This window comes from Mauremys reevesii, linkage group 21 (assembly GCF_016161935.1).
Source record: "Mauremys reevesii isolate NIE-2019 linkage group 21, ASM1616193v1, whole genome shotgun sequence".
In the NCBI taxonomy this organism is placed as follows: Eukaryota; Metazoa; Chordata; order Testudines; family Geoemydidae; genus Mauremys; species Mauremys reevesii.
In genome coordinates, this window is record NC_052643.1 from 22,721,671 (window position 1) to 22,748,527 (window position 26,857).

General features: G+C 52.3%; 1 protein-coding gene across 3 annotated transcripts in view; it reads right to left on the reverse strand.

Annotated features, from left to right (window-relative positions):
* Positions 1-22,892: 22,892 nt before the first annotated feature.
* The window catches only part of LOC120387851 (RAP1 GTPase activating protein), a 186,651-nt gene continuing 182,686 nt past the window's right edge, over positions 22,893-26,857 (reverse strand). For 2 of the 3 annotated variants that reach the window (XM_039509121.1, XM_039509119.1), the window contains one exon: positions 22,893-23,139. In XM_039509121.1, the coding sequence (XP_039365055.1) occupies positions 23,011-23,139 (129 nt within the window). In that variant the 3' untranslated portion in view covers positions 22,893-23,010. The remainder of the gene's footprint in view (positions 23,140-26,857) is intronic. The other variant, XM_039509122.1, reaches the window with a different exon arrangement.

A 26,857-nucleotide genomic window follows, 5' to 3' on the forward strand; every position in this document is an offset into this window, starting at 1 on the left:
ACGCCGAGCGAGGCCGAGACAGCAGCAGCCATGAGCCAAGCAGCAGAGATACACCGAGGATGATAGCATGCAGCAGCTGCGGTATGTACATGGTCCTAGCAGGGGACCCAGAACAGTACTATGTATGCATGAAGTGCCGCCTAATAGAGCTGCTGGAGGAAAAGATCCAGGGTCTAGAGCTGCAGGTAGAAACCCTGGTAGAGCATAGAAGGGGGTTCGAGCAGCTGATGGAGCAATGGCAAGCAGTGGCTGAAGGGGAATGCCCAGGAGTAGAGGGGGAAGCAGGGGCTAAGGCCAGTGAGGGGGGACTGCCAGATGAGGAATATGGGCAGTGGAAGCATGTGACCGTGAGAAGCAGGAAGGGGAAATGGAGAGCCAGTGAGGGAGAAATAGAGCTAAGGAACAGGTTTGAAGGTTTAAGAACATAAGAAAGGCCGTACCGGGTCAGACCAAAGGTCCATCTAGCCCAGTATCTGTCTACCGACAGTGGCCAATGCCAGGTGCCCCTGAAGGAGTGAATCTAACAGGCAATGATCAAGTGATCTCTCTCCTGCCATCCATCTCCATCCTCTGACGAACAGAGGCTAGGGACACCATTCTTACCCATCCTGGCTAATAGCCATTTATGGACTTAGCCACCATGAATTTATCCAGTCCCCTTTTAAACATTGTTATAGTCCTAGCCTTCACAACCTCCTCAGGTAAGGAGTTCCACAAGTTGACTGTGCGCTGCGTGAAGAAGAACTTCCTTTTATTTGTTTTAAACCTGCTGCCTATTAATTTCTTTTGGTGACCCCTAGTTCTTGTATTATGGGAATAAGTAAATAACTTTTCCTTATCCACTTTCTCAACATCACTCATGATTTTATATACCTCTATCATGTCCCCCCTTAGTCTTCTCTTTTCCAAACTGAAGAGTCCTAGCCTCTTTAATCTTTCCTCATATGGGACCCTCTCTAAACCCCTAATCATTTTAGTTGCTCTTTTCTGAACCTTTTCTAGTGCTAGAATATCTTTTTGAGGTGAGGAGACCACATCTGTACACAGTATTCGAGATGTGGGCGTACCATGGATTTATATAAGGGCAATAATATATTCTCAGTCTTATTCTCTATCCCCTTTTTAATTATTCCTAACATCCTGTTTGCTTTTTTGACCGCCTCTGCACACTGCGTGGACATCTTCAGAGAACTATCCACGATAACTCCAAGATCTTTTTCCTGACTCGTTGTAGCTAAATTAGCCCCCATCATGTTGTATGTATAGTTGGGGTTATTTTTTCCAATGTGCATTACTTTACATTTATCCACATTAAATTTCATTTGCCATTTTGTTGCCCAATCACTTAGTTTTGTGAGATCTTTTTGAAGTTCTTCACAATCTGCTTTGGTCTTAACTATCTTGAGTAGTTTAGTATCATCTGCAAACTTTGCCACCTCACTGTTTACCCCTTTCTCCAGATCATTTATGAATAAATTGACCACAGTTTGGAGAATGAGGAAGGGGTACAGCAGGTGGTAGCTGACGGTGGGAGGCCAAGGAAAAAGAGAAGAGTGGCTAGTCCGATAGAAAGAGGGTAGGAGTCGATGGAGGCAGCACCAAGTTTGGGCCCAGGGAGGATGCAGGATGGCTTAAGGGGAACCACAAGGGATGATAGGAATGGAAGGAGCTTGCAGCCAGGGGGGACGGAGGATAGGTTAGAGGACCGCACTGTCACCAGGCAAAGGCAGGTCTATCTGATTGGGGATTCCATACTGAGAAGGTTGGTCAGGCCTGTGACCAGGGCCGATCCAGAGAACAGAAGGGTGTGCTGTCTACCGGGCGCTAAAATACGGGATGTGGACCTGAGGTTGAAAAGGATCCTAAGAGGAGCGGGTAAGAACCTGTTGATCATCCTTCATGTAGGAACGAATGACACGGTTAGATTCTCGCTAGAGAGGATCAAGGGAGACTATGCCAGGTTGGGTAAGACGCTCAAGGAAATTGAGGCTCAGGTGATCTTCAGTGGGATTCTACCTGTCCCTAGGGAAGGGCGCCAAAGGGGTGACAAGATCGTGACGATAAATAGTTGGCTGAGGGAGTGGTGTTACAAGGAGGGCTTTGGGATGTATGGGCACTGGGAGGCTTTCGGGGACAGAGAACTGTTCTCACGGGATGGGCTCCACCTAAGTAGGGAAGGAAGTAGAATTCTAGGAGGGAGGCTGGCTCATCTGATTAAAAGAGCTTTAAACTAGACATTGGGGGGAGACAGTTGGGAGAGGTCCAGGTACTCTCCACGCCAAATTTATACATTGAGAGTGAGAACAACAGGATAACAACAGATATAGCCAGAGGGGGAGGGTTAGGTATAAGGAAGAGGGGGGGACGGATACTAGACCGACAGGTCATACTGGTTGTACTGTGTCCCTACCAAGTTGGGTGAAAAGGGTGAGAGGAGCCAAACAGCAAAAATTAGGATGTTTGTTCACCAATGCGAGAAGCTTAGGTAACAAAATGGAGGAACTGGAGCTCCTGGTCCGAGAATTGAAACCGGATATCGTAGGAATAACCGAAACATGGTGGAACGGTAGCCATGACTGGAGTACAGGTATGGAAGGGTATGTGCTGTTTAGGAAAGACCGAAACAAAGGTAAAGGTGGGGGAGTAGCATTGTATATCAATAATGAGGTGAAATGTAACGAAATAACTAGCAATGCAATGGATATCTGAGTCTGTTTGGGCAATGGTGACATTGGGGAAGAAAACTACTAGAGCGTCCCCTGGGATAGTGATTGGGGTGTGCTATAGACCGCCGGGATCTAGCCTGGATATGGATAGAGAGCTCTTTAATGTTTTTAAGGAGGTAAATACTAATAGGAACTGTACGATCATGGGAGACTTTAACTTCCCGGATATAGATTGGGAAACAAATGCTAGTAATAATAATAGGGCTCAGCTTTTCCTAGACGTGATAGCTGATGAATACCTTCATCAAGTAGTTGCTGAACTGACGAGGGGGGATGCCATTTTAGATCTGATTTTGGTGAGTAACGAGGACCTTGTTGAGGAAATAGTTGTAGGGGACAACCTTGGCTCGAGTGATCATGAGCTAATTCGTTTCAAAATAAATGGAAGGATAAACAAAATTGCATCTGAGACTAAGGTTTACGATTTCAAAAGGGCTAACTTTACTAAATTAAGGCGACTAGTTAGGGAAGTGGACTGGACTAACATATTTAGGGATCTAAAGGCGGAAGACGCCTGGGGTTACTTCAGGTTGAAGTTGCAGGAGCTGTCTGAGGCCTGTATCCCGAGAAAGGGAAAACAGTTCGTAGGTAGCAGTTTTAGACCGAGCTGGATGAGCAAGCGTCTCAGAGGGGTGATTAAGAAAAAACAGAAAGCGTACAAGGAGTGGAAAATGGGAGGGATCAGCAAAGAAACCTACCTTATTGAGGTCAGAGGGTGTAGGGAAGCAGTGAGAAAGGCAAAGAGCCGGGTGGAGATGGACCTAGCGAAGGGGATTAAAACCAATAGCAAAAGGTTTTTTAGCCATATAAATAGGAAAACCAAGAAGGAAGAAGTGGGACCGCTTAAAACTTTAAACGGAGTGGAGATTAGGGATAATCTTGGCATGGCACAATATCTAAACGAATATTTTGCCTCAGTCTTTAATGAGGCTAATGAAGGGCTAAGGAATAGTGGTAGAGGGACTGATGGGAATGAAGATATGGGGGTAGACATTACGGTATCTGAGGTAGAAGCCAAACTTGAACAGTTTAACGGAAGTAAATCGGAGGACCTGGATAATCTTCATCCTAGAATATTAAGGGAATTGGCGAGTGAAATTGCAAGCCCGTTAGCGATGATTTTTAATAAATCTCTAAACTCGGGGGTTGTACCGTTTGACTGGAGATTAGCTAATATAGTTCCTATATTCAAGAAGGGGAAAAAAGGTGACCCAGGTAACTACAGGCCTGTTAGTTTAACATCTGTAGTATGCAAAGTCATGGAAAAAATTTTAAAGGAAAGAGTGGTTACGGACCTTGAGGCCGATGGCAACTGGGACAAATTACAGCATGGTTTTACAAAAGGTAGATCATGCCAAACCAACCTGATCTCCTTCTTTGAGAAAGTAACAGATTTTTTAGACAAGGGAAATGCGGTGGATCTAATATATCTTGATTTCAGTAAGGCGTTTGATACGATACCGCATGAGGAATTACTGGTTAAATTGGAAAAGATGGGGATCGAAATGAAAATCCAGAGGTGGATAAGGAGCTGGTTAAAGGGGAGACTGCAGAGGGTCGTATTGAAGGGTGATCTGTCGGGTTAGAGGGGGGTTACCAGTGGAGTTCCTCAAAGTTCGGTTTTGGGTCCGATTTTATTTAATCTATTTATCGCTGACCTCGGAACCAAAAGTAGGAGTGGGCTGATAAAGTTTGCGGATGACACCAAGTTGGGAGGTATTGCCAATTCAGAAAAGGATCGGGATATCCTCCAGGGAGATTTGGATGACCTTGTAAACTGGAGTATTAGTAAGAGGATGAAATTCAATAGTGAGAAGTGTAAGGTTATGCATTTAGGGATGACTAACAAGAATTTTAGTTATAAGCTGGGGACGCACCAGTTGGAAGTAACGGAGGAGGAGAAGGACCTAGGAGTCCTGGTTGATCGTAGGATGACTATGAGTAGGCAATGTGATGTGGCCGTTAAAAAAGCTAATGCGGTTTTGGGATGCATTAGGCGAGGTATTTCTAGTAGAGATAAGGAGGTGCTAGTCCCATTATATAAGGCGTTGGTGAGACCTCATTTGGAGTATTGTGTGCAGTTTTGGTCTCCCATGTTTAAGAAGGATGAATTCAAACTGGAACGGGTACAAAGAAGGGCCACTAGAATGATCCGAGGAATGGAAGGCCTGTCGTATGAAAGGAGACTTGAGGAGCTCGGTTTGTTTTCTTTAACCAAAAGAAGGATAAGAGGAGATATGATTGCTCTCTTTAAATATGTCAGAAGGATAAATACCAGGGAGGGAGAGGAATTATTTCAGCTCAGTGCTAATGTGGACACGAAGACAAACGGATATAAATTGTCAGTCAGGAAATTTAGGCTTGAAATTAGACGAAGGTTTCTAACCATCAGGGGAGTGCAATTCTGGAACAGCCTACCGAGGGAAACAGTGGGGGTGAAGGACCTCTCTGGCTTTAAGATTAAGCTGGATAAGTTTATGGAGGGGATGGTATGATAGGATAACATGATTTAGTCAATAGGTCAATAACGTGCGACCACTGGTAATTGGTACCGAGGGTCAATGTTGGGATATTGTTAGCCTTTTCCAGAGGGTCTGGCTGGAGAGTCTTGCCTGCATGCTCGGGGTTCAGCTGATCGCCATATTTGGGGTCGGGAAGGAATTTTCCTCCAGGGTAGATTGGCAGTGGCCCTGGAGGTTTTTCGCCTTCCTCCGCAGCATGGGGCAGGGGTCGCTTGCTGGAGGATTATCGGCTACTTGAAGTCTTTACATCATGATTTGGAGCATTCAACAGCAGAGTCAAGGGAGAGAATTATTTCAGGAGTGGGTGAGTCAGCTTTTGTGGCCTGCATCTTGCGGGAGGTCAGACTAGATGATCATAATGGTCCCTTCTGATCTTAAGTTCTATGATTCTATGATTCAGTCCTTGAGGTGGCCACTTAGGGATCTGAGGTAAAATCAGTACTTGGTCCTGCTAGTGAAGGCAGGGGGCTGGACTCGATGACCTTTCAGGGTCCCTTCCAGTTCTAGGAGAGAGGTGTATCTCCATATATTTATTTATTTTATATTTATAAGCCCCCATGGCCATTCCTCCACCTAGGAGCATTGATCACAGCCAATGGGAGCTGCAGGGTCAGTGTCTGCAAGCAGAGGCAGCATGCAGAGCCCTCTGCCCCCGCCCCCCTCCAGGGACCGCAGGGATGTGGTGCAGGCCACTTCCGGGAGTGGTGCGGGGCTGGTAATCCCATGGGCTGGAGCCAAAGCCCTGATGGGCCGGATCCAGCCCGTGGGCCGTAGTTTGCCACCCCTGAGCTAGGCTTTTCTCAGTGGTGGCAGATGACAGAACAAGGAGTAAGGGTGTGTGTGTGTCTAGATTGGATAGTAGGAGGGTGGTGAAGCACTGGAATGGGTTCCTTAGGGAGGTGGTGGAATCTCCTTCCTTAGAGGTTTTTAAGGTCAGGCTTGACAAAGCCCTGGCTGGGATGATTTAGTTGGGGATTGGTCCTGCTTTGAGCAGGGGGTTGGACTAGATACCTCCTGAGGTCCCTTCCAACCCTGAGATTCTATGATTCTCTGATTCTGTGAAATATCAGAGCTCTGTGTGTGGGATAGGCAGGGCTGAAATGCCAGGGGTGCTATAGTTAGCATGGAGGTGCACCAGCAGAGCTGTGGCTGGGGGGAGCAGGGCTGGGCTAACACAGATAAGGTGGAGAAGGTCAGGGCTGGAACAGCAGAGGAAAGGAAGGATGGTGCAGCATTACGAGTGCTACCTCAGGCCTTAGGAAATTCCTGTTCAGTTCGCTGCTCTGTCACAGACGTCCTGAATGATGGCAGGCGACTCACTCAGTCTCTCTCTGTGCCACCCATAAAATGGGGCTTCTATTGCTGTGCTCCCAGGCTTAGGGCATAGACAATGCTCAGACCCTATGGAGAGGGAAGTGCTGGGAGCCTGCTGCTCATCTGCAGGGCCGTGAGTAGAGTGTAAATAACTCTCACACCTGAGGTGGAGCAGGATCCCTGCTGCTGAGTGCAATCTGCCAGGGAGAGCCTGGGCTTGAGAGGGGAAAAGTGCTCTCAGGCAGGGCTGGGCACTGGAATGTCAGCAATGTTGGCAAGGCCTGCTGCCTTTCTGGCGTCCCCATTGTTCTGAGTGTGCTGGCAGTTCACCGGCATTAACAGTGCCCCAGCCCGAGGGCATCAGAGCCAGCGCCAAGATGAATGGGTCACGGCTGTCTGTCACAGCCGAGAACCTGGTGTGGCCACTGCTGTGCCTGAAGCGCTAAGCAGGGGCCCTGCTGGCTAGGCAATGACCCTAGTAATGACCCCTTCAGCCCCTGGGCCTCTGGAGAACCTCCCTGGATGTCTGACAAGTGAAAATTAATGATGGCCCCTGGTGCTTGGGTAGAGGAACCCAAAGGCCAGGGGTACTGGGACAATGTGTATAGTGGGGGTGCTGCGAGCCATTGGCTCAAACTGTAACCCCTGTATATATGGAAACCACTTCAAGCCTGGGGGAGCAGCAGCCCCCCCCCACCCTACCCCTAGTTCCAGCACCTATGCCAAATGTTCCCTTCCAGCACCCATCCATATCACTGCAGAGACGCATGGGGCCAAGGTTTGGAAGCTGGTGCCCGCAGCAATGATGTGGGGATCTCAGTCAGCAGCTGCCAGGGCGTCTTGTTTTCAGTGACTGTATTTCCAGGACTAAGGCCTTGAGGGTTGTAGTCCTCGCACAGTCGCTCCTTGCCCAGGGCAGCCATCTCTGGATCATGGCATGGCACAGGAATACACAGCTGGTGCTGCGCCTCTCTGGCTGGCAGCAGCGCCTGGACTGGGCTCTGAACCTGAGACCGGAAACGTCCCTGGGGATGGCAGCGCTGGAGGGCGAGCTCTCATTGAGCGATGGGGGCTGCTGCCCTCCTGACGCATAGTGAGTGCAGACGAGCCCATTAGCAGCTGATGTTTCGGATAGGAGCTCATCCCAATGGGTAGGGGAGAGGGGGTGTATGGGTAACCTACTCACAACAGCAATAACAAGCTCAGTAGATTGAAAACCATTTTAGGAAGGGGTCAGTATTGTTATCCCTGATTTACAGCTGGGGAAACTGGGGCACAGATACGGGACATAATGGTCCAAGGTCACCCAGCAGCACAGCCAGGACTAGAACCCAGGTCTCAGCACAGTGCATGGTCCATTAGGACACACTGCTCACAAAGTGATGCCTCAGGCACTGGCGCCTCTGAGCTCAGCCTGGTTGATCAAGTCCCAGTCCCACTGCCATCCCCAAACCCCCACTCGGCTGCCCCCGAACTCAGCACATGTGCTGAGGGCAAAAGGTGCCTCAGCACATGTGCTGCTGCCTCTGGGCATGTGCGCTAGGCATCTGGACATCCCAGAGCAACCCACAACCTAGGGGAGGCCGGGGGGGGGGGCGATCGTACCTGCAAGGCCAAGCTCAGCGCATGCCGAAAGGATCAAGCCCTACGTGATGGTGGTGCCCACTGGTTAGAGCCCATTCCTGAGAGGTGGGAGAGCCTGTTCAAGCCCCTTTTCCCTCTCGGGCCCAGGCCTGCCACATCCCACGGGAGTGCACCAGCCACGGGGATGGGCACCGCCATGTCACTGTGTGGTGCAGGCAGCTAGCTGACTAGTCCTGCCAGCATGCCGGGTGCCTGAGCCGCCTGCCCCAGACAGGGGGCTCGCGAGCAGAGCTAGTGCCTGCCTGCAGCCCAGGACACACCTCTCATCAGGTCTCCCATAGGTGGCTCCCTGTTAAGCATGCTGGCTTCTGGGGAGCACGTTCTTAGGTGCTGGTCTCTCTCCATTCATCGGCTTTGTGCACCCCACGGTTGTACCCATGGCCCCTAAAATGTAGCCCCTGCAACGCTCAGCATTGCCACATTTAAGTGCCTCTGTGGATCCAGGTCATTGTGTCCCTCTAAGCTGCACCTCTCCCCGCTGGCCCCAGCCCAGCCCTTGACCTCCCATGGCCAGGGGGGACCTCCCTTCCCAGCCGGCCCTGCCGCTGCCCAGGGAGAGGCGCCTATCCTGTGGCCCCAGCCCCAGAGCTCTGCCCCAGCCCTGGGCCCCCTCCCACACGCCAAACTCCTCGGCCCCACCCATGCCACACATCACCTCCCTATGGTGCACATAACAAAATTCATTCTGCGCAGGTGAGGGAAAAATCAGAGGGAAGGGTGGTCTGGCCTCTTCTGGGCTTGTGAAGAAGAGCCTGGACCTGTGTCATGAGGGAATTCCCTGTAGCCTCACCACAGCTGTAAGGCCCAGAGCTGCTAGGTGTTGACATCCAGCCATTTAACTCCAGTGCCAGCAGCTGTTGCCTAAACCCCTCCCCACAGCAGCAGGAATTGGCCCAAAGGAGCTGGAAGTCCTGCCACAGAATCATAGAATCTCAGGGTTGGAAGGGACCTCAGGAGGTATCTAGTCCAACCCCCTGCTCAAAGCAGGACCAATCACCAAACAGATTTTTACCCCGGTTCCCTAAATGGCCCCCTCAAGGATTGAACTCACAACCCTGGGTTTAGGTTTAGTAGGTCAATACTCAAACCACTGAGCTATCCTCCCCAGAACCAGGCTTGAGTCTTTGGGGGCCTCGAGTTTTTCTAAAAATGTCTTGGGGTGGGGTGAGGTGCATGATGTGGTAGTGTGGGAGCAAGGGGGCTTTCCCCATGCAGGCCCAATGAATGGGAACGTCTCTTGTTCTGGCATCTGGCAGGGCTCTGTTTGGACTGGGGTATTCCAAAGTCCTTGTCTCCACTAGCCCCCCAGGAGACCTGGGATTGAATCCTGCACTGGGTTGTGATTGAAAAGGAATGTATTTGCCTGCCTTGCAAAATTCCCAGCCAGCTGAGCAGTCTCTTGTCAGAAGAAGCCAAGGCCCCATAAGTGGGTGTCGTGGAAAAATTGACCACACCGTTGATTTTGGGTCAGACACAGCCTGAGGCACCTTTATTAAAATACCGATATGCATAAAGGGAAGGTCAGCCTGGCCCCACGCAAAGAGGGGGGGTTGCTGCCTTGTCTTTAACAGATTTTCACCAAGCTTATAAAGGCTAAAACCACAAAGCATAATTACACATCACACACATTATACTTTATTAACTCCTTATTTGGCATACTTTCTTACTTTTAGCGAGCCTGTCACTGCCCCTCACCACCTAGGGTTTTCCTGTTATTGTTCTTTGACAGTTTTCGTTGGTAGTTTGCCTGCCTTAAGACCCCTCCTTTGCAGTTGCATTGGATAAGGCTCTTGTCGCATTCTAGCTGAGCTTCCCTCAGTTCCCCTTTCTCTGGTTTCTTCATCACCACCACCCCCCTCGTGCCCCTTATACAGACAAACAAGTTTTGCAGAAGTTAACCTTTGTCCTATTGAGTTTTGCTAACAGGCCTGGGCCTGAAAGGCAGGGGTTAGGATGCAGTCTGCTTCTGACCCTATGGGTGGGGGTCTGGCAGCTAACTCAGCTTGGGGCAAGCGGGACACAGTCTGGGGCACGCGGGACCCCTTAAAATCCCTATCAATTCCCTCCTTTTGATGCCATTGGCATCAACTTCCTCAATGTGAATATTCAAAGAGGTTTGGAAGCAAGGGTTGCTATTTGGCCCGTATTCTTCCCATGGTCAGTAACAATTTCTTCAGGGTTAAGCTTTCAGATGGACTGGAGTTGAGGGGGTTCTAAGGGCCATAATGTCCACAGGTTACCTAGTCCTATCCAGAGATCCGGTCTTATTTTCATGGTACCGATTAAGAACCAGTTAGGGCCGTGGGGTGGTTTAACTCCTTTACCACCTTTTCTGTGGTTCTAAAAGCAAGCTCAGCTGTTATAATATAACAGATATTCTGGTTTCCCTTTATCCAATTCTAGTTCCTCTTTTTGGGGCCCTGACCAGATCTTTCTGCCCCCACATGCCCTTTGTACAGAAAAGCAACTGTTCCATTTTGGGAACTTTCCACTGTGACTCCTTTTACCTTTTGACACATAGAAGCAACTTTCTATCACTCTTTCATCACTCTGTCCCCCTCCTCTCTTTCCCTTATACACAGAGACAAGTTGAACCAAAGTTTAACACAGCCTGAAGACGAACGTATCCAAAGTTTAGGCCTAAAAGCCTAGTCAAAGTTCTAAGCCCCCCCGTATTTTCCCTCTTTTCCTGCTTATCCGTATACACATTCATCACTGCTTCTGGCTTCCTTTCTTTCCAACTGTTGCCATAAAGTTCATTAACAATTATTAGCTTCACTCGCTCTTATGCATTAAATCTAGCCAGTTTAGGACTGGGCAAGTAATGATAATGCATCCATTACAAAGGCAACAATAACATAAAAGCAATAACATTTCTATGGCAATAAAACAATGGGGTTGGGATTACTAAATGGTTTTAGTTACAAAACACAAAACATCATATTTAGTACACAAATAGAAACCATATAGGCTATATAAAAAGCATTAGTTTCAATTTGATATATATATTCTGGAGTATGTGAATTTGCCATTGAAGTTCAGGAATTTTTGTACTACTGGTAAGACTGCAAACAAATTCTGGAACCAGTCAGGTACTAGGTTAGTCCAATTAAAGGGTATTTAAGCCTAAAGGGCTGGTTGCAAAATTTCTCTTTTTAGGCCAATTCAATATATGACTGTCTGCAGCAGTGGTGAGATTAAATGTATGTCTTGTAAATGGTGGTCTTTACAAGCACACAACTGTCATTAGCTTAAAGAAGCGGGTGTCCTGTCAGGATAGTTTTCTATATCCTTCTAACAAAACTGTGACAGCTTCTCCTGGCTTCAGTTTACATACACACTGAAGCTGTGGGGGTTCTAATGGCGAGAGCATCCATTGGTTTCCTATCCCAATCCAAATATTGTTATTCTAGGAGCACTAACTATGAATTGGCTAGGCATATCAGGTGGCTTGATTTCCCAAATGTCTTGGTGAATTACCCAATCTCATATGCAGCCTTTCCACGGGCCTGGCAGGATTCGGTATGTGGAAGCTCACACTTCCTTTAACTGGTCCATATGCCTGGAAGGAGCACTGTGAATGCACACACTTTCACCCAGAGAATTTCCAATTACACCTCCATGACCACAGGTCAGATGGTACTCCTGAGATGTCTGTAAGGGCCATGGGCCAAGCCTGGTGCTCAAGATCACTCTGAATGGCCATTAGCTGGTCACTCAGGAAATCCCAAACATGCCAGATCCCACTGCAATGCCTTTGCAGCATCAGTGATATTTAATACCACCTCTCTTAATACCTTCTGGGTCATAGAACTAAGGGCTGAAATAACGTGCAATTCACCCATTCCCGCCTACACCTGAGTTAACTGCGCCCCAGAAATAAGACTGGGTATACTTTTCCAGTTGGCCCAATCTACCTTCATGTTGTTAGGTTTTACAAATACTCCAAGCGGAGACAGCACTGTTGGCCCCTTTCCACAATGTGTCAGTGATATTCCTTCTTTTCCTGGACCTGTGACTCCAAAGGTGTTGCAACATTAGTTAAATGGCCGCCCCTCGGGAACAACTGGGATAGATGGCGGCAATTTGAAAGTGAGTTAACGGTAAAGTAAACCTGATAATTCCTAATGTGGCATTAAGTATAGTTTATTTGAATCCCTCTGGGTCTCTTTTCTATAGGGGCTATACCACAGCTGTTGGTTATATACGTGGATATTTTCCTGCGATGCCTCTGGGTTTGTAGGAGGAGAGGGAGAATACTGTAATAAGGTACAGGTGATGTTATCTGCTACAGGGGTGGCCTCTAGGCAGGAAAATAGACAAGTTCTGTGGATATACGTTTGGTTATTTACCAAATAGGTAACCAAATAGCAAAGGGGACCTTTTCATGAGTATCGTGGCAGATTCCAGAAACTAGCATTTTATCTACCTTGTCATAGAATGCATCTATTTCAAAGATTGTTTCCTTACACAGTTTGGCTAGTTTGTCTGTAAGTTCCCCTTTCCCGTTCCACTGAGTTACACTCTGAGGGTGGTGAGCACAATGTAAATGCTGCTCAATGTGGAGAGCCTTGCAGACTTGCTGCATGTCCTGACCCATAAAGTGGGTATCTCGGCCACTGTTTATAGAAACAGGGAGACCGAATCATGAATAAAAATCCCTAAACAATTTCTTTGCTACTGTGAAGGAGGCAGCCTCTGCACAAGGCAAGGCTCCAATCCATCCAGAGAATATACAGACACATATTCATATGAGCAACCTTTTGACATGTTGATAAAGTCAATCCGGATATTTACAGACGGGCCCCACAGAGTGGGGTGAGCTGCCGGTTTAGTCCGGACTGGCTTACCACTATCGTGCACCACTAGTGTCGTGACACCAGTGCAATCATCCCTCCTTTGCTCACGTGGGCCAAACCATGGGTCACATGAGCAAAGCAAGGCAACAAAGTCTTGGGCGCCACCGAGCGACCATCCAGCTGCTCCATCAGCCCCGTCCCACCCCAAGTGCATTAAGGAGGAGAGTTTGAGGAACACCACAAGTTTCATTTTCAGGTGGTTTTGGCTAGCTTCCGCAAGCTATTCTTCGAGATTTCGTAGTCTTAATTCACTTAGCTGTCCGGCAGTGAGGCAGCAAGGGAGAGGTTGCCAGCACAATCACCTTGCTTGCTTGGAGGCTTTATTATGTCCTCAGGTGAAGAGGTTGTTTCCTCAGTAAGATTCAAAAGCTCAGTGGGTCTGTCAGCAGACAAAGGAGAGGTCACCACATCTTTACCTTGTCCTTCACTCCTGCTTTCTAGAAGGAGCAACAACGCCAGAAGGAAAGATAGACCGATCATCAGTCGGAGAGCCATTACAGTGAGAAACATGGGCAGGTAGTCAGTTCTCGACACTTCACAGCGGTGTTGACAATTAACAGGATTTGATAAGGGTCCTTCAGAATGAGGCCAGAGTAGTTTCTCACTGGTGGACCTCCATGTAGATTCAGCCTTCTGGTTTCAGCAAGCAGCAGAGCTACTGTATATAAAAAGACCTAACACACTTCATTAGTCTCTTGCAATAATTAAGCATTGTGTTATTTATTAAATGAATGTCCATCTGAGCCAAAGCCAGCAGGGCACTGTTGATAGTTGCATTAGGTGCCCTGATACAAATTTTAGAAAAGTTTAATTAGGCCTTTCAATAGGGAGTGGCCTTCAAAGGGCATTTAACCATACTAGATCTATGAAGCTGCACATAACTTATTACAATTTGTCCAGTATATTAAGTTCACAATCACTGTTGCTACTCACAGGTATGCCAAAGTTTTACAGCAGTTTTGGCATTTGTCTTTTTACAAGAAAATACTTTACTAAAACTAACACATACGTATAATTACAACATTCAAACATAAAAATTCATTTTGGCTTTCCTTTGACAACGTAACCGTTGATTACACAGAGCCACCTGAAGGCTTAGTGTGGGGTATTTACTACAGCTTCTTTTTGCTATTTGTTACCAAAACAGATTTAAAATCTCTTACCAAAATTTTATAACACATTAAATTACCTTAAGGATCAAATACTAAATACCAAAATGAACACTAGTTTCTTTTTGTTTGTTTTTACAACCCCAAAACAACACCAATGTATTATAAAACAAAGATTGTACCCACCATACGTGTTTTTAACAGACTTGACTATCTTTTATAGTCAAATGATTTTACTTAAATAACCTCTTGCCTGGATTATTCACAGACACTCCCAAAGGAATGACGTCAAAGAAACCAAGATATTTCTTTTTCATAACACCTTCTTTCAATATTTGTATATAGTGTTACTGCTTAATTTCCTCCAATAACTACAGAATTAACTTTTAACTTTCCTTCTTTTAACTTCCTCAAACTGCGGTTGCCTGCTTGTATGGGCCCAATCCTTTTTTCTTGCTACATTTTTTCTTTTCATGGGCACAGGCATTGTTTCACTACCAATTTAGCAAGGAGGGCGGGCTTTTGACTTAACCCCCCATTTATGTATTTACATACACACATCACATCTTGATGTATTCTATTTAATAATAACATTTTTCTATGTCCGGACTTAATACAATCCTCCTCTGAGGCGGTGACAACCCCTCAGCACCGGTACATTGTAAGAAAGAATAATAGCAGGGCTACAGACAACAGGAAAGATAGAGAAAACAACAGCATGAACAGCACAGTAAAATTCCTCTCTCGGTCTAGTTTGAGAGAGGGTTTACTACACTTTGGGAAATGGTCTTGCTGGGTTTAGGCAAAATTGCAGCCAGTTGGGCAGCCCCAATTTGCCCAAACTGGTCGGCATGATCGGCTCACAATGCCCACAGGGAGGGAGAGACCTTAACCAGCTGTTCCTGTTGCAACGAGGAAGGGCTGGGGTCGGTCTGCTCCTGTTGAGCGTCCTTCTGAAAACCTGCCAGGACCTCATTGTGAGCGGGATCAGACACATCCAGATACACACCAATTGTGGATACAACAGATTACACAATTTAATTCACAAAACAAATCTTTTGATATTTCTTTCCCTCGGGGCCAGTGGAGGCTGGGCAATAGCTCCCTGCCTACTTTCTAGGACCATAATTTGGGTATATATACGTGGCAGGAGTGCCCTTCTCTGACATGGGAATCTGCTTAGATTCCCCCTCTGCCCCCATTATGGATACCGGGCAGACAATTACAACCCAGCTGACAGGCATCCCTAAAGGGCTAAATATAAAACACTTAACAGACAGGCTAGCACAGTGGACAAAACATACGACAAAACATACAACAAAACACACCACATTTACCGTGTACCCCTTCCGTCCCTGTCACCATCAGTCAGGGTGTAACTCGTAATTATTCCAGCATTCACTGGCACGCCTATGGGCTGTTAGCTCCAATTACTGGCAGCTAGTTTTACGGCCCCTCCACTGTCTGCCTATTGCTGACGGGAGCCTTGGCCAACCTTATCTCTAGGGCCACTCCGGGGTCACTCACTTCCCCAGGGTTCATAGCGGCTTCTACCTCGGGGGTTCTAACCCCAAACCTATGACGGACACAAAACAACCTTCACAATACAGGCATGGCGTTGACAAGGAGTGCACCCCTGAGGTGTACAATCTTGTCAAGGTCAAAACTTCCCTCCAGGGGAAACTGCAGTTTTGGATCATTTCTGGTATACCAATTCCATTTTTCTAAATATTTACACGTTGACGACCCATAATGTACGTACATATAAGCAGCAGGCGTGCCTTTGGGTGGGACCGGCAGGACTTTTGATCCTTTGGCCCCCATTCTCACCACAGCGCACTTCACTCAAGCCAGTCACACTTGGGGAAGCTGTTTTCTTTAAGGGGGTTACCACAGTTCTAACTAATGGCCCAACCAGGCCTGCCCTTGTTTCATGGCCGGAACACAAGGGAATAGGTTCCGAGGCTCGGGATACCGCCTCTGCCAAACCTACAGGGCGAGCAAAAAAAGCCCGTGGTCCCCGCACGTCCCTCTGCAGCTCTGGGCACCAGCCTTCGAGCCAACGGTGCTGCAGAAGCCTCAGAGCCGACGGTACGGTTTTCCTGGGGCTTCCCTCCTCTCCGAGGAAGGGAAGGGAGCTTATGGCTCCGGGGGGAACAAAAGGGACCCTGCGGCCTTTCACAAGGCAGTGCTCAAAGAGCGGTCACAGAATCATGGGGACGTGAAGGGGTAGAGGACAACGGGATGGGAAACACACAAGCACCTCGACTGGTTAGCCACTTACCAAGGCCTGCCAGTCAGGGAAGCTTTTTCAATCTCTCTTCAAGCGGGGTTGTGGAGCTTGCTTTCAGAACACCCCCGGTCACGAGCTATTGCTTCGCAGGGAGTCTGGGGCGTCTTTCCACAACCAACAACACTCCGGCCGCTCGGCCTTATACACACACACAGGCCACATGGCCTCACACACACAGGCACGTTTCCTGGCACAGCTGCCAGGGCGAAAACTGCCCCTGGTCCCTCCCAACCTGGTGGCTCCGGGACCCCGAATGCCCAGCTCTAATAGGCGATCAGTCTCCTCCGGACCAAAAGAGCGCGGTCCGAGGTCTGGGGTGGTCGGCACAACCTGAGACTGGGACCCACCCAGCCTAACCGGAGACGGAGACGGAGACTAAAACCAGCCTGGCCCTGGAGCGATAGCCAGACGGAGACGGAGTCTAAACCCAGCCTGGCCCTGGAGCGATAGCCAGACTGACAGGCCTGTCCCTGGAGTGATAGACAGGCTGACAGGCCTGTCCCTGGAGTGATAGACAGGCTGACAGGCAACCCTACTGGAGCCTGAACAAGGGTGTCAAGTGTGTCTGACTATGTCCCAAGGTTGGATCCAGCTTGTGACTTACCCCAGCCGGAGCCTACGGACCAGTCCTCTCCCAAACCCCTCTAGAGATTTCAAAAGGTCTCTTACCTCTCAGATGGGCCCGGGGTTTGAAAGGGAACTGCCCACGGTCCTCCGATCCAGGGATGTCATCTGTGGATCACGGACGAGCCCCCAAATTGTCGTGGAAAAATTGACCACACCGTTGATTTTGGGTCAGACACAGCCTGAGGCACCTTTATTAAAATACCGATATGTATAAAGGGAAGGTCAGCCTGGCCCCACGCAAAGAGGGGGGGTTGCTGCCTTGTCTTTAACAGATTTTCACCAAGCTTATAAAGGCTAAAACCACAAAGCATAATTACACATCACACACATTATTAACTCCTTATTTGGCATACTTTCTTACTTTTAGTGAGCCTGTCACTGCCCCTCACCATCTAGGGTTTTCCTGTTATTGTTCTTTGACAGTTTTCGTTGGTAGTTTGCCTGCCTTAAGACCCTTCCTTTGCGGTTGCATTGGATAAGGCTCTTGTCGCATTCTAGCTGAGCTTCCCTCAGTTCCCCTTTCTCTGGTTTCTTCATCACCACCACCACCCCCTCGTGCCCCTTATACAGACAAACAAGTTTTGCAGAAGTTAACCTTTGTCCTATATAGCAATTGGGTTTTGCTAACAGGCCTGGGCCTGAAAGGCAGGGGTTAGGATGCAGTCTGCTTCTGATCCTATGGGTGGGGGTCTGGCAGCTAACTCAGCTTGGGGCAAGCGGGACACAGTCTGGGGCACGCGGGACCTCTTAAAATCCCTATCAGTGGGTTAGAGACTGGCACCTTTTTGGAGAGTTTTTAAGCCAAGCTATTGAAGTCTAGTGTAGCGGTAGGATGCTCCATTCAGTTTCCTAGGGGTTTCTGGAGAGACCGGGTTGATTATTGGTTACATTCCTAACACAGTCTATAGCAACCGTCCATAATGGCTGGAAAGGGGGGGAGGCTGGGACTACAGGTCAGGTGCGATGCAGGCGCTCAACCACCTTTGTGATGAGCCCACTAGAGATGTCTGGCTCAGCTGGGAGCGGCCTGTTTCCCAGTGCTCGCACTGCAGGCTGTACCCTTTGCTGCCCCTGCAACCCGGCCTGTTGCTGTGCAGCTCCTGTCCCTGCTGGGCCGCCAGGGACCCTCTGTCTCTGCCCGTGCCCCTGCTCCTACCTCCTTGGCTGCTGGGGCTGGGGCCGGGCCAGCACAGCCCTGGCAGGGGACACACCCCACAAGCCACCTGGGCACAAGGCCAGGCCTGCAGCAATAGGGTCATGGCACCATCTAGTGGCTCTTGGGAACATGGCACCAGCAAGGACAAGGATCCCAAGGACAAGGCCCCAAAGCCGAGACGGTGCCATGCAGACAGCTATGCACTGGTCCCCAATGAGGCCTGATCCTGGGCCTCAGCTGACACTGGCTGTGGGAGAGGCCGGCGGGGACGAGCACAGGGACAGCTGTTTCCGGGCGGGGGTGGGGGAAGAAGAGCAGGAATCTTCTTGATGATCAATGGTTCCATGTCTAGTTGGCAGCCGGTATCAAGTGGGGTGCCCCAAGGGTCGGTGCTGGGGCCAGTTTTATTCAATACCTTCATTAACGATCTGGAGGATGGTGCGGACTGCACCCTTAGCAAGTTTGCAGCTGACACTAAACTGGGAGGAGTGGTTGATACGCTGGAGGGTAGGGATAGGATACAGAGGGACCTAGACAAATTAGAGGATTGGGCCAAAAGAAATATGATGAGGTTCAACAAGGACAAGTGCAGAGTCCTGCACTTAGGACGGAAGAATCCCATGCACTGCTACAGACTAGGGACCGAATGGCTGGGTAGCAGTTCTGCAGAAAAGGACCTAGGGGTTACGGTGGACGAAAAGCTGAATATGAGTCAACAGTGTGCCCTTGTTGCCAAGAAGGCTAATGGCATTTTGGGTTGTATAAGTAGGGGCATTTCCAGCAGATCAAGGGATGTGATCATTCCCCTCTACTCAGCACTGGTGAGGCCTCATTTGGAGTACTGTGTCCAGTTTTGGGCCCCACACTACAAGAAGGATGTGGATAAATTGGAGAGAGTCCAGCGGAGGGCAACAAAAATGATTAGGGGTCTGGAGCACATGACTTATGAGGAGAGGCTGAGGGAACTGGGATTGTTTAGTATGCAGAAGAGAAGAATGAGGGGGGGATTTGATAGCTGCTTTCAACTACCTGAAAGGGGGTTCCAAAGAGGATGGATCTAGACTGTTCTCAGTGGTAGAAGATGACAGAACAAGGAGTAATGGTCTCAAGTTGCAGAGGGGGAGGTTTAGGTAGGATATTAGGAAAAACTTTTTCACTAGTAGGGTGGTGAAGCACTGGAATGGGTTACCTAGGGAGGTGGTGGAATCTCCTTCCTTAGAGGTTTTTAAGGTCAGGCTTGACAAAGCCCTGGCTGGGATGATTTAGTTGGGTTTGGTCCTGCTTTGAGCAGGGGGTTGGACTAGATACCTCCTGAGGTCCCTTCCAACCCTGAGATTCTATGATTCTATGAAGGAACCCAGTGAAGTCCAGCTCGTGGGACCCCCCTGACCCGGAGACCTGCGGGGAGCAATGCGCCCGGCCATGTGGCTGCTGGGCTCGGCTTGGCCCTGGTGCTCTGGGGTCACTGGGTCCCAGCCTGGGGTCACGGGCGCTGGCTTGCAGCTGGCCCCCACACACTTTGTCTTGCTGTGGCTGAACCTAGGGGTGGGGACCCGCCCCGACTCCATCCCCTTTGCGCTGGCTCAGGGCACCCGGCGAGGTAGCTTTGCCTAGCAGCTGCAGCACAGCCCCCTGGAGGGCAGGAGAGCAGGGGACGTGGGGGTTGAGCCTGACTGACAACGAGATGCCTGGGGCTTGCTCTGCAGCGGTGCGACCTCACTGAGGTCAATGGGAACGGGGAGGTAGCTGGCCCTTTCGGAAACAAGGCTCAAGGGCCTGTAGCCTCAAATGTATCACTCCTCCTAACTGCTTCTGATGTCAATGGAATGAGGTGCCTCAATGGCTCTGGGCCAAGGTGCTTCAGGTGAGACACCAAAATCAGGGAGCACCTTAAAAAATTATCCTTAATCTGCATCAGTGTCACCATTTGAGAAATGGGGCATGTGGTGTAGCCTTGCCTTGGAGTGGGATTTACCCCATCACAGCTGAGATCCTTGAGCTATGCAAAGTATCATCCCTGCCTGGATGGTTCAGGGCCAGGCCAGATGCCTTGGTCCTTGGCCCCCTGCTCCCCAAACCCACCTGGGAGCTGCACAGGGGGCTCATTTTACTTTCCAACTTGTGTAGCCTAAAAATCATTTTTGCAAAGAGCATCATCTTACAATAGCGATAAATAGAACTTTATTTTATACATATGTCACCAGAAACACAAACACAATCTCGGATTTAAAAAAAAAGTAGTTTCTGAACATTAATTTAGAATTGGATCCAATGCATTTTATGTCGCTTTAAAAAAATGAATACAACACAGACATAAAATACCCCTGGGTGTTCACAGCATCGTTATATTACATAGACAGTAGGCAGTTTAAAATTAAATACATACACATCATGGCATTGTACCTTCCTGCCCGCAGAGGAAGCCATTTCAATGTTTTTTTTTTTTTACAATGTGCTGTGCATGCCCCCACATGGAAACAGACCCATGCCGACACACCAAGCTCATCCTACTTCAGGAGCTAATGGACTCGGCATGGCTGGCGACCCCTGTGGCGGCCAGGAAGCTGCTCTGGAGAGCAGCATAGGTCTGCTGTTTGTAGTGCATCATGTGCTGTCCGTGACCCTGGGCAGTGGCACAGAAGAGGTTAATATCACAGCTGGCAGACTTTTCCCCCAAAAATGTTTTTTTCCAACAAAAAAGGTATTTTTCAGCAAAATGATTTTTTTGGGGTGGAAAATTTTTATTTTGGTAACATTTTTCCCCCTGCCCAGTTTTTTTTGGGGGGGGGAGGGCTGGCTAGGTTCAGGGACTCCTGGCACCCCTGTGTCACTTTAGTCAAAATGTTCCGGTCTGTCAATGAAAAAACATAAATGGAACATTTCTGGGTTAAAATATTTTCACAAAAAATTGGAAATTTGACCAGAAAGGTGTTTGTGAAAACTCACCATTCAGGGGTTTCGGGTCATTTTTTTCATCAAAAACAAAAACCAAAAAATAGTGCAGGAAGCTTTCTAGGAAAAAAATAATTTTTTAAAAAATCCCTGAAAAAATGAATCGGCTTTTCCTGCCCAGGCCTGTCGAACCTCCCTTGCCTCTGGGCTACTGGTGCAGCACGTCAGCTAGCTGGCCAGCTGCCTGCAGCGGGAGCCGGGGTTCACTCGTGTGGCTGCAATGGGTCTGTCAGTCGCCATGGCTCTTTGGGATAAACGTACTCTCAGGGCGTCAGGCGTTTGCCCAGTCCTGGGTTCACACACGCTCCGATTCCATTCTGGTCAGGCCTGGGTGCCCCAGAACTGGGCAGTCGTGAAGCCGAATGCAGCCGAGCTCTCTCACAGACCCCAGGCTGAAGGCACACAGCCATTCGCATGCCTCACCCCGCCCGCAGCGCCCCATTGCTCTCTGCAGGACTCTGCTTCCAGGGTGCTAAGAACAGAGTGGGGGCTGGGGCACCCCCGGCTGGCCACGAGTCAGAGCTACAGTGGTGTTTGTGGAGTGCATGGGCATCGCTAAGGGCAGGAGGGGAGCAGTGTGCACAGGGAGCCCCTGTGCTGGGGCCCAGGTGAAGCCCCCCCCCATGCTGCCAGGCTCATGGAGCAGCTGGGACATAAGGTGCCAGACCGAGGGGACCCTGCAGAGGGGCACTGCGCAGCCCTGTGTTACCAGTGGGGGGATGCTGAAAGTCTGGGCTAGTGTCCCACGGCACTGGGGCACAGACCTCCCCAGCTTTTGCCTCCATGCCCAGGCCGGCCACACCCTCACTGGCGTGCACTGGTGAAGCAGCCCTCCCTCTGGCAGGGCAGAGCCATTCCAGGCCCGTCTCTTTCCTCCGCACCCTGGGCATCAGCCCAGCGCCACGGCTGCTGTTCGAGGCCATGCTAGGTGGCTGTGTACAGATGGGGGTAGAGGGGGGTATATACACCTGCCACTGGAGATCGGCCAGCCTGTCAGAGCGCTGCGGGGGGCTGGAAGTGCACAGTTGGAGGCATGGCCTTTCAGGCCAGGGCCAGGGTCAGACCTTCTCCCTTGGACCAGGGTCCCACTTCTAGTTTGCCAAGTCTCCCAATCCCTCCTTCCCCCAGGACTCCTCCCTATCCTGGGCTCTTCCAGTGACAGGCATCCTTCACCCTAGATACCATCTAGTTGCCACCCTTCCTCCTCCGGGGCTGGGTCAGACTCCCAGGGACGGCCCTGAGGTGGCTCACAGGGTAAGACTGGCCAATGTGGGGAATGGGGAACAGCTGGCCGGGAGAGGTGGGGGCTGGAGAGTCTAGCTGCCACGGGTGATTGGCCCGTCAGTGGGGAGTGGCTGGGCTCTAACACACCATGGCATCGTTCCTGGCAGCCGAGTGCCTTGGTACAAATGGCTTCCTCTCTGGCGAGGTTCCTTCAAGGCTGCCAGGTGCCCTGGGCTGCAGGACACGTCCCAGGGTACAAGGGCTGGGCAAGGACGACGTGTCTGGCACCGCATGTCCCATCAGGAAAGTGCCAAGCAATCCGAGCTCTGGGTGGGGACTGGGGACACGACGGGCAGGGCCACCAGCAATCTCTTCCAAGGCCTCGATCGCTTGCGGGAGAGGCTTTGGGCGCGGGCGGATGGCCTGATCCTCCTCAGCCATGTGGTGGGACCTTCCCAGTGTGCCAGCGCCGGCTCTCAGGCAGCCAGTGCCTGGCCGCATTGTGGGAAGGGAAGGAGGGAGCTGGCCTGGCCATCTTAGGCCATAGGCTTCGGCTGCTGGCTTCAGCGATGGGCCAGTCGTCTTCAGCTGTGACAGAGGTCGGGGCCCTCCTCAAGCCCTTCAGCTTGTGCTTCTTGTGTGGGTGCTGCAGGCGAAGGAGAGTGGGGCAAGGGCGCTGGGCACAGGCCGTAAGAATCCCCGTCTTCTCCAGGCTGGGGGAGAACAGAGACGGGGGTAACCATGGGTACGGAGGCGGAAGGGACGGGGACATGGGGAAACACAATCTGTGCCCCAAGATCTGGGGAGACCACAGCCCAACAGGAGAAGGGACCCCACAAATGATCCATCTGCCAGCTGACCTTGTGGTGACAACCTGCCCCAGTGCTGGCAGGTCTCAGAGCCCTGCGGTTTCTGCACACGTGGAGAGAGCTCTGTGTCCTGGGCAGAGCACAGGCCATGTGCCAGCTAGGCCCTTGGCGTGGGCTGGGAAATCAGGATTCCAGGCACTGAGTGGGGGATTTCTCGCCCTCCAGCCACCCTGTGCCAGCTGTCAACTGGGACTAACAGGTGCAATGGGGATCCCCTTGGGGGGCCTGGAAAGCCCTTGCCCAGGAGCACTGAGGAAGCAATACAGGCAATCTACAGAATGTGCTGCCTCCATCGCGTCCTTCATGGACGGGGCAAGACTGGGGCAGCCCAGGAGTTCTGCCCACCCCGGACACCGGGGGCAGCTCAGAGCCGGCTCAGCCGCTCTTGGGCCGGCTGCTGACATGGCACAAGGCAGCTGCCCAAAGGCCCAGGGCCTGGCTCAAGTGCCACCCCCAGCACATAGCAGAGCCCAAATCCCAGGGGGGCGAGGGGGGGGCGCTTGTACTCCCAGCAGGAGGAGGAGACCTACCCCCCCCCCATAACCATCCTGTACCAGGTTCCTGCAAAGCCCTGCCCTCCCCCCCAACCGTCCCTCTCCAGGCACCGGCAAAGCCCTGCCCTCCCCCTCAACCGTCCCTCCCCAGGCACCGGCAAAGCCCTGCCCTCCCCCTCAACCATCCCACCCGCAGGCAGCGGCAAAGCCCTGCCCTCCCCAACCGTCCCTCCCCAGGCACCGGCAAAGCCCTGCCCTCCCCCAACCGTCCCTCCCCAGGCACCGGCAAAGCCCTGCCCTCCCCAACCGTCCCTCCCCAGGCACCGGCACAGCCCTGCCCGCCCCCCCACCCGTCCCTCCCCAGGCACCGGCAAAGCCCTGCCCCCCCAACCGTCCCTCCCCAGGCACCGGCAAAGCCCTGCCCTCCCCCTCAACCGTCCCTCCCCAGGCACCGGCAAAGCCCTGCCCTCCCCCAACCGTCCCTCCCCAGGCACCGGCAAAGCCCTGCCCTCCCCGCAACCGTCCCTCCCCAGGCACCGGCAAAGCCCTGCCATCCCCCCGACAACCCTCCCTCCCCAGGCACCGGCAAAGCCCTGCCCCCAACCGTCCCTCCCCAGGCACCGGCAAAGCCCTACCCTCCCCCCCAACCGTCCCTCCCCAGGCACCGGCAAAGCCCTGCCCTCCCCCCCAACCGTCCCTCCCCAGGCACCGGAAAAGCCCTGCCCTCCCCTCAACCGTCCCTCCCCAGGCACCGGCAAAGCCCTTCCCTCCCCTCAACCGTCCCTCCCCAGGCACCGGCAAAGCCCTGCCACCCATAACCATCCCACCCAGGCTCTGGCAAAGCCCTGCCCCCATAACCATCCCACCCCAGGCACCGGCAAAGCCCTGCCCTCCCCCAACCGTCCCTCCCCAGGCACCGGCAAAGCCCTGCCCTCCCCCAACCGTCCCTCCCCAGGCTCTGGCAAAGCCCTGCCCCCATAACCATCCCACCCCAGGCACCGGCAAAGCCCTGCCCTCCCCGACAACCATCCTCCCCAGGCACCGGCAAAGCCCTGCCCCCCATAACCATCCCACCCCAAGCAACCGCAAACCCCTGCCCCCCATAACCATCCCTCCCCAGGCACCGGCAAAGCCCTGCCCCTCATAACCATCCCACCCCTAGGCAGCGGCAAAGCCCTGCCATCCCCCCATAACCATCCCTCCCCAGGCTCTGGCAAAGCCCTGCCCCCCATAACCATCCCACCCCTAGGCACCGGCAAAGCCCTGCCCCCATAACCATCCCACCCCAGGCACCGGCAAAGCCCTGCCCCCATAACCATCCCACCCCAGGCACCGGCAATGCCCTGCCATCCCCCCGACAACCATCCCTCCCCAGGCACCGGCAAAGCCCTGCCTCCCATAACCATCCCACCCCCAGGCACCGGCAAAGCCCTGCCCCCATAACCATCCCACCCCAGGCACCGGCAAAGCCCTGCCATCCCCGACAACCATCCCTCCCCAGGCACCGGCAAAGCCCTGCCTCCCATAACCATCCCACCCCCAGGCACCGGCAAAGCCCTGCCATCCCCGACAACCATCCTCCCCAGGCACCGGCAAAGCCCTGCCCCCATAACCATCCCACCCCAGGCACCGGCAAAGCCCTGCCTCCATAACCATCCCACCCCAGGAACAGGCAAAGCCCTGCCCCCATAACCATCCCACCCCTAGGCAGCGGCAAAGCCCTGCCATCCCCATAACCATCCCACCGCCAGGCACCGGCATAGCCCTGCCCCCCCTAACCATCCCACCCCCAGGCACCGGCAAAGCCCTGCCTCCCATAACCATCCCACCCCCAGGCACCGGCAAAGCCCTGCCCCCCATAACCATCCCTCCCCAGGCACCGGCAAAGCCCATCCCCCCCTAACCATCCCAGCCCCAGGCACCTGCAAAGCCCTGCCCCCCATAACCATCCCACCCCTAGGCACCAGCAAAGCCCTGCCCTCCCCCTCAAAACCATCCCACCCCAGGCACCGGCAAAGCCCTGCCACCCCACACCATCCCACCCCCAGGCACCGGCACAGCCCTGCCATCGCCCCATAACCATCCCACCCCAGGCACCGGCAAAGCCCTGCCCTCCCCCCGACAACCATCCCTCCCCAGGCACCGGCAAAGCCCTGCCTCCCATAACCATCCCACCCCCAGGCCCCCGCAAAGCCCTGCCATCCCCGACAACCATCCTCCCCAGGCTCTGGCAAAGCCCTGCCCCCCATAACCATCCCACCCCTAGGCACCGGCAAAGCCCTGCCCCCATAACCATCCCTCCCCAGGCACCGGCAAAGCCCTGCCCCCATAACCATCCCACCCCCAGGCACCGGCAAAGCCCTGCCATCCCCGACAACCATCCTCCCTAGGCACCGGCAAAGCCCTGCCTCCCATAACCATCCCACCCCCAGGCACCGGCAAAGCCCTGCCATCCCCCCGACAACCATCCCTCCCCAGGCACCGGCAAAGCCCTGCCTCCCATAACCATCCCACCCCCAGGCACCGGCAAAGCCCTGCCCCCATAACCATCCTCCCCCAGGCACCGGCAAAGCCCTGCCCCCATAACCATCCCACCCCAGGCACCAGCAAAGCCCTGCCCCCATAACCATCCCACCCCAGGCACCAGCAAAGCCCTGCCCCATAACCATCCCACCCCAGGCACCGGCAAAGCCCTGCCATCCCCCCGACAACCATCCCCCCCCAGGCACCGGCAAAGCCCTGCCCCCATAACCATCCCACCCCAGGCACCGGCAAAGCCCTGCCCCCATAACCATCCCACCCCAGGCACCAGCAAAGCCCTGCCCCATAACCATCCCACCCCAGGCACCAGCAAAGCCCTGCCCCCCATAACCATCCCACCCCCAGGCACCAGCAAAGCCCTGCCAACCCCCCCACAACCAACCCTCCCCAGGCCCCGGCCAAGCCCTGCCATCGCCCCATAACCATCCCACCCCAGGCACCGGCAATGCCCTGCCCTCCCCCCGACAACCCTCCCTCCCCCGGCACCGGCAAAGCCCAGCCTCCCATAACCATCCCACCCCCAGGCA